The following is a 12,288-nucleotide window of genomic DNA, read 5'->3' as shown; positions in this document are numbered from 1 at the left end:
GTGAATTTTTGACTTCTGAGAAAGGATAATTGTTTTTTGCACTTAACTACGGTTTAGATGTACTTAATTCAATTCTCTCTCATTGTAAATGGTATTATTATTATACAAATAATTAATATGAACACTACACAACCAAGCGTTTTCATTGTGACTTGGGTGAGATTTGATTGCGTTTGATGTGAATCCCAAACAGGGACCTCCATGAATTTAGCAACAAAGATACATGTCAAAAATAAACATACAGCAGCACACCTTCTCCTTTGAATTTGCCAATTAAAATTGTTGCTTCGGTGACATTTTTAACGATTTATTGACTGTCAATCTGGTATCATTCCAAAGACGGGGTGAATCAACATTTCTAAGAAGAATGACAGGAATATTAGTCTTCAAAATTTGACGTGTGATGGCAATCCAACTAAATCAAATAAATTCAGTTAAACAATTTACTGCTTTATCTTGATTCATATTAGTAATAATTGTCGTCAATGTAAATTTATTAACGTGTCTCCACAAGTTTGATGTTTTTAAACACGTGTTCAGTTCATCAGCTGGCGTTGAACATGTTTTAACAGGTAGTAACTTACAAAAATTACCTTGTTATAATCAGGGCCGGCCCTAGGTTATTGTGCGCCCCAGGCAAAAACTAAATTTGCGCCCACCCCTATTAATACTTTATTAACTCATTACATGAGCGCAAAAATATAGTTCAAATTAAAGTAATTTAATATTATATTTGACACTATATTTTTTTGCGATTGTGGGTATTTAAAAATTTGTAGTTTTATTTTCGTCGCGATTTTTTACGCGTGAAATAATCTAGAGTGCACAGTAGTGTATACAAAAAAATATTATCAGATTATATTTTTTAACAATATTGTTTGATAATTTTAAGTAAATATTGCGCCTTTATTTGGTATCACGGCGCCCCACAAGATCTAGCGCCCCAGGTGATCACCTGTACTGCCTGCCCCTCGGGCCGGCCCTGGTTATAATTTTAGCACATCACCGAATCGCTGTTCTTTTCCACGTAAATCTGGCAATGTTCGATCCAATGTAATTGATATTTGTACGACGATCAATATTTTGTCGTGTTGGTGGCATATTTATGCAACTACTAATTCTGAACAATTACCAAATTTAGCGTGATTTTTATTTTTTAATTGAATTCTAAATATAATTAAAGAAAATATTATTTTTAAAACGCAAGTTTTATTTTAACACTGGCGAAAAGGCACATTCACTTTGCGCGTCAGTGCTGCCAACCGCTCCTTTCGCTTCGGCTTGCTGTCAACGTCGACCGCGTGTTAGTCCCTCTCACCTCTTTAGCAAAAATGGAAAACGACGCAGGAGAATTCGTCGATCTGTATTGTCCGAGGAAGTGGTACGTACAATAATCCATCTTTGTCATGTATCGTTTTGGCCGTAACCTTAACGCTTCCGGCCTTACGATGCCTTGCGAGTCACGTTAATTCGACTAAAACCCATCTAAACTCGCATTTAACGTGCTAATTATAGATGAAACGTAGATAAACAGTTATAGTTGAGAAAAAAGTGTATTGCACAAGTTTTAACTGATAAAATTTGATGCCGATTATTTGAGGTTATGTTGTATGAACTGTGTTCGCTGGCTATTTCAGTTCCGCGAGCAACAGATTGATCCACGCTAAGGATCATGCTTCCATTCAATTGAACATCGCCGAAGTGGATCCCACCACCGGACGCATGAATGAGACCACCAAGGTTTACGCCATCTGCGGAGCCATCAGACAGATGGGAGAGTCCGACGATTGCATCACGAGACTCGCCAAGAAGGACGGTGTCATCGCTAGGTATACATTTTCACACTTATCATTCTTTTTCTCCAATATTAATGCTATTTTATTGTTTGTTGCAGCAATTATTGAATATGATAATTTTTATTATACATAAAACAAAATAAAAAAAGTTTAAAAAAATTCAAGCTTATGATTGTCCTTCACTATTTTCATATACCTACATATTTTTCAAGTCAAGTTGAGGAGTACTTCTGATTATAAGAAAATTTGCAGAGCATCAAAATGAAGGGGTAAGAAAAAAAAACAAAAACAGACAATTTTTATTATAGATTAAACATATTACATATTGATTAAAAAAAATATACAAATTAGTTAAAACTAAAAATACTGGAATGAAATTTATTTGAGGCGAAATCATATAATGTGTCTAATATTTTATAGAGCCACTCTTAATTTTTATATTGGTTATTGTCGAAAAACCCAACTCGCACAAGTGTGAAATACTGTTACAGGATTTTATTTTACCTATTCTTCTTGGTACCAAAATTCATAACCCGATGTATCAATCACGATAAAAGGATTTCGTATCCAGTCATACTTTTCTATATTTAGGGAAAGAAAGTAACATTTAATCTTTTCTTCCAGTAAAGTTAAATGTTTTATTATAATGGAAATAATTTCCTCGGCAGTGTTATCATTTAGCAAAGGAAATATATCTACTTTTTTCTAATATGCGATTTTTCCAGAGTATTTTTAAAAGACAGGCAATTTGTCAAATCAGAAATTACAGCTAAATATGTCAGTTTAGCAAACCAAAAATATTTTCTAGACATTGTTCCAAATCATACATATCTTAATTTTTGATAAAGGTTAACAATTCATTCTTAAATTATAACAATTGGCATAACACTTTTTCTCTAGATAATCACCTAACTTGACTGCAAAAACATTGTACTTTGCTTCCATAGATATCCAAAGACATGTGTTTTTATAGTTTACCATATTTACAATTTGGTCTAGTACAGATTTTAATACTGCCAGTAATGTTTTTGATACTAGAGATTCTCTGCAAAAAACAGTAGATATATTAATTTTTTTCTTGGCAAGAGTCACAAATCCTTTAAATGACCCTACTATTGATAGGTCCGTACAAATTCCTTTACATAACTCCCATTATATTTTAAATTGTTCTATATATGACGAAAGAGAATCAAAGATATCGAACGCGGCATAGGAATTGATTGCTATTTGGGTGCATGTAGTTGGGGGATTAGAAAATACTCATACAATTTTTTGCAATACATATGTATGAATCAGGTGCATATGGTGAGATATTCTTCATTTGACTCATTCACACATAAAGTAACAGGCACCTAAATAGCACATCCTGAATTTACTGTGTTATCGGAAAGTCGACTGTATGTGTTTTGCCACTGATGTCAGTGGACTCGTCAATTGGCAAAGCAAAATGTTTAAAAACCTTATCGGTGAATATTTTCTCAATATTATCCAACATATTTTTAATTCTATTTTTAATTGTATCTCCGCATTTCCTTTTTTGTTTCATCACCAAATATAATTTTAACTATTTCACAACACGCAGGTAAAATTAGAAAATGCTATAGTATGTGTTTTTAACTGAACAGCAATCAATTCAACAACTTTATATAATGCCAGATGTGCCCACGAAAATTTTTAGTATTTTCAAAATATTTTGCTTGTTTTGCTTGCATGTCCAACAATCGTTTAGAATAATCTTTAGTTTTCTTGTAGCAAAATTGGTGCGCATCATAGTAAAGTAGTGTTTCAACTTGGTAGGAACCATCGCGCTATCTGAAATTTTTTTTCCACGTTCAATACATTGTGGAATGTGATATTCTTCCACAACACTGCATATAAAACAGAAACTTAAACATTCATCAGAATATTGCCGATTAGTTTTTGTTACTTAACTTCATATAATATTTTTAGTCTTATGAGACATACTTGTGTAGCAACATCATTACTACTACTTCTGCGTGTACTAATTCTTTTATTAATATTTTGATCTGAATCTTGTTTTTGTGAATCTTTTCTGAATATTAAAAGAATCGAGAACAAAAATTAAATATATTTTATTACTACTGTAATATAAAATGTCTCACCTGATATTTATATAAGATATCTGAATTAAAGATGTTATCAATTATAATGTTATAAACAGCACACCATCCAAATAAAAACACAAAAGATTACTATAATATATCAGAGCATGCTGGAGATTAAATGTGAGGCGAGAGAGTGGTGGATATTCAGGGAATTCCAGGAAGTAATTAGAAAGAGAATGATAGAACCCAGTGTCGCTGGCACAAAATACCAACACTGATCTGATAATGAACGAGAATGCTGCAAGATAATAAAGCGTGTTAAACTCTCGTGTTTAGCGTTTCTCGTATGTCCTCGGCAAAAGTAGATGAGCCGGCATTAAATTCGACTTTCAATTTGTGGAGCTCCAGTTTAAAACTTACGTAGTATAAAAAAGTATATGTATATACATTTTAGTACAACTTACATATGTACTTATTAAAATATTGATCCATTGTTGTTTGGCCATATTTAAATATCTATCTACTTGGATTCAAATTACTTGGTTGTTCATTTTGAAAAAGAGTTCTTGACTTTGTTGCTCATTTATGTTGAAATCAAAATCCTCTTCCGTTTAGATCTATTACTTCAGTTTTCATACTATCCCCGACCAACTGGGGAGTGAGTTTATTCAATACGTGACTTATAGATAATTAATTTCTCTAGGCATTACCAATATTTTTGACAGCTTTATAAATATCATACTCTGAATTAGGAATGGTAGGATATTATCTTTACAATGTTTTTCTTATGCGTAAAAAGATGACAAAACCAGTCTTCAAAAATTTATTTTGGCCATTGGGTTGTCCATGCAGTAAATAAGTAGTAGTTTAATTTTTAAATCCCCAGTTGCCTGTCTTTAGAGACATACATTTTTCTAGTTGGTATTGTATATGTCATGTATAAGGTATTTTCAAAGTCGTAGAAAAATTTTCAGTCTAAAAATTGTTATCTCTATTATTGGTTGAGGTAGATGTGGACATTTTTTCCTGTACGAATGATGTACTTCCTGAGATCTAGTCATTTTGTTGAACTTAATTGGTTTCAAATGGAGTGAGTTTAATTCGAGTCATATTTTTTATATTGCCACAGCCGGTGTCTGACTCGAGTTTTTTGGTTGATCAGACCAACATTTTTGTTACACTGAAGGCAAGAATGTCTCCGCATGCGATAGGTAATATATACTAATATTTTCTCTAATTTTTATTCATATTGTATTACATAATATAAAAATCTAAAAAGTATGATTTAATTTTTGCCCACCACACAAGTCTCAAAATATGCTGAATAGTTCAGTATTTTAGTCCAAGCTACTATTAATAAAGTTATGTAGCATTGAGCACACATTGTTACTACCTTTTTCCTTGTTTTTTCAGGACAAGTTTAAAAAATGCTTGTATTTTTAGATAAAATATATATATTAAAAATATACATTAGATCGTCATGGAAGGTGTGTCACCCTTACTTTAATTTTTTTAGTAATCATGTATAAAATGTAATAATATTAAATCAGATTTTTTTTTAAAAATTTCAAACGGACCTTTAAAATAAATTATTGAATTATAGTAAATAAAACAATTAGTAACTTTATGCGCAGTTTGTATATGCGCAGACCTACCCCCTCCACAGTCGTCCAGCGCTCTTTTTACATTTTATTTTAATTGTTTTTAGATTAAATTAAGACCACCGTGGCCTAACAGGTTACCCCAATGCACCACGATGGTCGAAAACAAATTTTAAATTTATAAAACATAAAAAACGTATATATACATAAATATAACAATACTTAAACATAACAAAAAAATATAAAATATCAAAATTAAATGATACAAAGTGGATCAGATCCTCGTAGCTAACATTAAATAAGTCAATATGTGATGCCAGCGTATTAAGGAGCCGGATGGCCACAGCTATAGGCGAGTCGGCAAGTGCGGATGTCCTAGCCCTAACGGCCACCAAAAGAGGTCGCGATCGTGATTCTCGAAAATGTTCCGGAATCCAAAACTGGAATTCCTCGAGAATAGCTGGATTGTCGACAGAACCTTTTAGTAATTTGAAAAAATGCTTAGCGACATACAGCTTTCTGCGAGAACTCAGCGAATCGTATTCCAACGCTCCTAAAAGAAAGGCGCTGGGATATAAGTACGGATAATAACCAAATGTCCTTTGGTAAAGGTATCTTAAATACCTTTTTTGAATTTTTTCCACTAAAAGGGAATATTTGGCTATTCGGGGATTCCAAATTATAGATCCCGATTCAAGAATGCTACGAACTAAGGTGTCATAGAGGATGCGAATAACTGACGGATCGTCAAAGTGAAAGGCATTCCTCATAACAAAGCCGAGAATCTTGGAAGATTTATCACAGACGTCGTGTATGTGTAGAGAGAACCTCTATTTGCTCTCGAAAGTGATTCCGAGATCTTTAGTGGAAGTTTCTCTAGTCAAAATGTTACCACCGAGATGGTAGAAATAAGCTGATGGCGAACGGGATCGAGAAAATGACACAGTATGGCACTTTCCGACACTAAAGGGCAGACGGTTAACGGAAGCCCATCTCCACAGAGAGTCTAAATCACTTTGTAGAGAGAAGGAGTCCACAACAGATCGAATGCATTTATATAATTTTAAATCATCTGCGTACAGAAGAAAACTTGAATTTTTAATTGCTGTATTTATGTCATTAATAAATAACACAAAAAGCAGAGGTCCCAGATTGGATCCTTGAGGAGCCCCCGAAGGGGTAAAATATTCTTTTGACAATCAGCCACCATAGGTTACAAACTGTCTACGATTGCTTAAATAACTCGAGAATAACCGAGTTAAATTATCCGAGCAACTGAGGTTCGACAATTTTGTTCGACATGACGCGACCATTACATTAACACACTTACCATTATTTATTTATTGTGAATGTATTTTTCACTGAAGTTATATTTTCACAAGTAGATATATATTTCTACCAGCGAAAATATAATTAAACTGATAGGCGCTAGTGAAATTATATGCAGTTCTAAAATGTCTATGAAACTCAATTTGCCAGTTGAGAAACATACATTTACTATTCAAACCCAAATCTTACCTAACGAAAGTTCTAACACTAATTAGTTTTAGAACTTTCATTAGGTCAAGTTCAAAATATCAACTAAACCAACTCATCTCAGGAGAAAATAAGCGAAAGAAGAAGTACAGACAGACAATCATCAATCCAGCCCGCCCTATAAAACTATTGCCCACACGACATTGCATCTAGCATATTGCTCCATAATTTGTCTGCACTTGGATATTACGCTGTTTTAAAAATATGATAGCTATCCTTACCGATATTATTACAGACTTCTGATAATGAGAGTGTTGGTCAAAGTATATTCAAGGAGTGCGCAAAATCAACGCTCGGTAACGATCGTTCTCACTGCGACTGCACGATTTTATTGCTTTTGACTTCTAAGAAGGGATAATTGTTTTATGTGCTCTCTTATTGGTCAAAATTCGGTTTAGATGTATTTCATTTAATTCTCGCTTATTGCAAGTCATAATAATGTTATAAAATATCCTAATATGAATACTAGAAAACTGAGCGTTTGCACTGTTACGACGACAGCACGATTTTAAAGCTTCCCCCATAGAAAAATCTGAAATAACGTCTCTAATTTTTGGAATCAAAATCTCTTAGAAAATGATGACATCGAAAGCCTTTTTAATGGTTCTGAGAAACGTCATTATCTCAATTGGCAAATGTGACTAGAATGTAGATAGCATGAATGTTAATATTAATATGTAATTGGATGGAAAAATAAAAAGTCAATCTATTATTAAAACAAAATTGATTCCATTATTGTTTATTAATGATATACATAATAATTTAAATATGAAATATTTAAAATAATAGAACAACAAGAGTAAAATATATATGTTACAGTGATTGTATAATATATTATCAGTGAAGTTATATTTTCAGTGAAATCATATCCAAATACAATTGTTTAGTAACATAAAATTACTACAACACAAACTCTTTTTCTTCATAAACTTTACATACATATGTATATGTATATCAGGCGCGGGCGGTGAGATACTTTCCCTTGATTGTTTGATGAAAAAGAGCAAAGACTAATTAAGAGACAATCGCATTAATGTTTATAATATATATTATAGATATAATATTTAATTTAGTGTATCGGTGATAGTCTTAAATAACATATTTACAATAGTATATTATATTATATTAAAGATGTTTAAAATACAAATAAAAAAATGGTTATTAATTAAAACGATATGTTAGATAAGTAATTTAAAAATAGTTGTAGATAATTATATTATAGGAACAATTCAATAATTTTAAAGAGCATTGTAAATATTGAATAAAAAATATATATAATCCAAGATAAGAGTTAATACAAAAAAAATACAATTAAATTATATGTAGTGCATATTTTTAATTATTTTACAGCAATATTATTATATTAATGAATCAGATAAAACTACGTTGAAAAAATTGCAAAATAGGACAATGAAAGTAGAACAGCACTTACAATAAAACATTATTAAATATTGCAATATATAATCGCATATCTTATTTCTCTAAATAAGGGACCAGCTTTCCAGTTTCAGTAACACTGTAACATCCTTCCGTTGGATATTCGTCTAGTTGTAAAAAGTGTTTCGAATTCACTATTTCAATCTCTGCGTTTTCATCAAACTGCAATGCTTTTTCTGCATCATTTGGTTCGAGATCTGGTACGTCTTGATTGCTGTAATGTGAATTTATAATTTTAATATTAAATTCTGCAATTAAATAAACTACCCTATTTGATTGTAGGATGCAAAAAAAGTCAGAAACTATAGTATGAACTTATGAGGACATTTTAAATGAGCTATATATAAAATAATTGTTCCATAAAACTAATTGTTTGTGCAATACCGTTAAATAGATTAAGTGTGAGCGAGCATTGGTTAGAACAGTGAACACAGTTTTCGAAGATTTACCATACATAAATGCACAAACAATTCGTTTTATGGAACAAAGTATTTATTTAAATGCACATATCTTAAAATAAATAAATCTCTTTTTTATTAATTTATGAACGCATCATTTTATTATGTATTTGATATCAGAAGTAATTACATACCTTTGAGTTTCTTCTCTCCGGTCTTCCTTCAAATAATCAGTGACGTACGTCACTGTTGATCTCACATCTGGATATAACGAAGTGTGATTCGTCGTCAAGTGCATCCTGAACTCTTTGGCATAATTTGTGTTGTACTTTTCAGGCGACGTGCAAAACTCACATTCATAGAGATACAAGTTTTTATGTATTTTTCTTGATAGAACATGTTTTCGTAGGTTTTCCTATAAAAAGACAAAATATATATTAGTTCTCATAGTAATGCAATTTTTCTCAGATATATAAATTGTTTCTAAGAACATGTTGTGTATTTATTTCTTACACTGATAACTAGTACGGTGAATTCAATTAATATTTTATTTCAAATTTTTCAGTTATTTTCCCAAATTTAATCTCTTGGTGTTGCCATAATGCAACGATTATACAATGCTACCAACCAAAGTGCAGTCTTACTTCCCTTTTAAAATTTTTAATTATTTAATTAATTATAAGTCACATTTGCACCTAATGTAGCAATACCCCATTTATTTATGTTAGGTATTGGTGTATTGAAACGTGTACGATGGTGGCACGAGAAGGACAAGTAAGACGCGTGTAGCAGATGCGTCGAAGATTCCTCACGTACATCCATTCGCCGGTAGGATATGTTTATTATGCGCTGAATTAATGTGGCATGTCGCGTCCCGCTGGGTCTCCGAGAAGAAGACCAGTTCTTCATAAATAAAATTGGATCTCGTTTAACTATTCGCCATAAAACGCGCCAGCCTCGCCGTGAAGAACTCGTTTCAATCAAAAACACGCGTACGGGTTATTGGAGGATGCGATATCGTCACGGGGAGGCCCGATCCAAGAATTATGGGAAATTAAAATTATTTATCGTGGTGGGGATGGTTTTAAATGGATTTTTTTGAGAAACGTGTGCGATGTGATAATGGTAAATCAGAATTGAATTTATGCATTGATTTTAAATATTTTTATAATTTTTTCAGTTTATGTAAGTCCGGACACGATTATTTTATTGCGTTTTAGTTGAGTAGTGAAGTCTGCTGCTCAAGTAAATTTAACTACTTTTAAATACATCTAATTTATTTCAGAATAAACCTAAATTACAAGTGCCTACTGGCAGCGTTGCTAAATCTCTAGATGTTCAAATTATGACCATTATACATATCAAACAGCACAATAATCTGTTCGCACAAAATCGTTGCACTGGTCTGAGGGTCAAGAGTAGAAACGATCAAAAGCATCACCGCCATCTCCAAAAGTGTATGTAAGCGCGAACATAGCGTACTCGCGACACTTCCTTTCGGAATATGCTTCACTTTACTTTCATATAAATTTGCTTTAGACTTGAGATACAGAAGAGTTCAGCCAAAATCGCACGAAGAACAGCTATGCCAAGTGTCGACCAAGACGTCTCTAAGAGGACAGCCTTTCTCTTCACGTCAAATCTGGGCAAGCTACAATGTCTGAAATTTAACCTGATTGTGATAAAAAATGATGGTCATTGTACTCCCGCCGCTGTCCACCGAAAAATGCAGTCGTCATCGTCACATCAACGTTGCCAAAGTGCAGCTACGTAAGCTTGTAGCCAAATAAATCTGCCCCTACAATTGACAGAGGCGCGTCAGACGCTACTCTTTCAAGACCAGCCATACACGACCACTACAACCCACTCGATTATCCACGATCAGCCAGTAATTCACACACCACAGTGCAAACACCTGTTACTCCTCGAGCATGTATTATGTCGCATCACGTCCGCAGCAAATGTGTCTCAAATTTATCGGCCTCCGTCCGTAAAAAACCCCGTCGTTGTCGATGAGTTGACAAGCGAAATTACAAGGGCGCTGCCGAAATAGATAACGCCGGTCGTCGGGGGGTTAACGACGCGCGTATTTTTCGGTGCAGGCACGATTCTCATTAAGAAAATATCGCCGAGCGGAAAAATATTATTTCCGATACTGGTGTGGCGTGGTGTTAAGGGGAGGATATTTGTGCGAACAAAAGCAATAAGCGATACGTTATGCCACGGCTGAACTCGCCTGCCTTGATCCGGCCCTGGGTAACAGAGCCAGCGTCACATGCAAGTCTCAGCTGGGTTACTTGCTAATTTTGTATATAAAATTGTCACTTTACTTTTTAAATTTAAAATATAATTTGTCGGGACCACCCATAATCGGCGCATCGAAATTAATCGTAAAAGATTAGATACTAACTAATAGAGTCGTCTTTATTAAAAGTATTTTCGTAGGTTGTTTCACATTGTTTTAGTGAAGATCATGCCTGTCGAGAGGGGGACGGGGAACAGGGGATGGGATAAATTCCCAGGGCCCACTCTGGAAAAATTCATAGCAAGAATATATTTATTAAAATAGTAAAAACCGATCACAAATAATGAATCTGATACACACAAGTTGTTTGAGATGTATGCACTGATGTATTTAAGGTATAAGTTCCTTTAGACCTTTTTTATACATACAAGAAGTATATGGAGCGGAACATTGCCTTCAAAAGTACACACTTTCTAGGAAGAACTTCAACAATAAACATTATTATTTTAAAGGGACAGATTGTATATTTTTGACGCGGCTCAAAACTTCTCAGAAGGCAAAAATTCACGTCAAAAGTAATAAAATCGTTTCGGCGCCGTCGCAGTGAAAACGCTCGGTAACGAGCGTTTAAGATATTAATAGGATTTGGGTTTTATATATTAGTTTTTATTTTCGTCATAACGCTCGCATACAAACTTCGCGAATCAGTGTTGCCACATGTGAAAAAACTCCCGGATCGCGAGAAATTCCTTTGTCGTGAAAGTTGCGTTTCTGTTTTTTTTTTTATAGTTTTCGATTGTTATTTTTGTGTGCAGTGTTTTGTACCAAAGTGCTAGTGTTTTTTTTAATTGTTTTAACTTTTAATTATATATTTTATCAGAAATGGCTTTTTATATTATTGATTTTTTAAAAAAAATGGAAGGCAAAATTTAGTTGCCTACCATGGAGATAATAAACACAAACGATAAAAAATGTTACGTGCAGTAAATAAATTTACTATATGGCAACACTGAGCAGCAAAGAAAAGATGACAAAAAATCAGGTAAATATTATGAATAAATATTTTTAGTGCCTAATTGTAATATTTCGCATAAAATATGATTTCAGAAAATATGTTGTAATGGTGGCTTATTTTCATATTAATTTGTAGCATAGAAAGGGTTAACTCATACATATTATTTATTCAAGAAATTATATTACGAAGTTAAA

General features: G+C 33.1%; 2 protein-coding genes across 2 annotated transcripts in view; one reads left to right on the top strand and one right to left on the bottom strand.

Moving 5' to 3' along the window:
- Positions 1–1,267: 1,267 nt before the first annotated feature.
- Positions 1,268–2,160, top strand: RpS21 (ribosomal protein S21). The gene is made up of 3 exons (XM_088182054.1): positions 1,268–1,381; positions 1,638–1,829; positions 1,895–2,160. The coding sequence occupies exons 1-3, from the start codon at positions 1,332–1,334 to the stop codon at positions 1,902–1,904; spliced, it is 252 nt and encodes an 83-aa protein (XP_088038180.1). The 5' UTR covers positions 1,268–1,331; the 3' UTR covers positions 1,905–2,160.
- Positions 2,161–7,802: 5,642 nt separating this feature from the next.
- Positions 7,803–12,288, bottom strand: part of LOC148237162 (uncharacterized) — a 109,818-nt gene continuing 105,332 nt past the window's right edge. Inside the window, exons 5-6 of the mRNA XM_088181926.1 lie at positions 9,029–9,249; positions 7,803–8,650 (exon numbers count right to left, since the gene is read on the bottom strand). Of these exons, the coding sequence (XP_088038052.1) occupies positions 8,473–8,650; positions 9,029–9,249 (399 nt within the window). The 3' untranslated portion in view covers positions 7,803–8,472. The remainder of the gene's footprint in view (positions 8,651–9,028; positions 9,250–12,288) is intronic.

The sequence above is a fragment of the Plectrocnemia conspersa genome, unplaced genomic scaffold (genome assembly GCF_051122295.1).
Source record: "Plectrocnemia conspersa isolate PC_06_02 unplaced genomic scaffold, ASM5112229v1 ptg000003l, whole genome shotgun sequence".
NCBI lineage: Eukaryota > Metazoa > Arthropoda > Insecta > Trichoptera > Polycentropodidae > Plectrocnemia > Plectrocnemia conspersa.
Note: the sequence above shows the minus strand (reverse complement) of the source record. Positions and strands in the feature narration are given on the sequence as shown.

What these genes read in the sequence shown, in the direction of transcription:
- RpS21 (XM_088182054.1), top strand. Translation starts at nt 1,332, where the DNA reads ATGGAAAACGACGCAGGAGAATTCGTCGATCTGTATTGTCCGAGGAAG. An exon ending in CTGTATTGTCCGAGGAAGTG is followed by an intron (nt 1,382 to 1,637) that starts GTACGTACAATA and finishes TGGCTATTTCAG; the next exon opens with TTCCGCGAGCAACAGATTGA.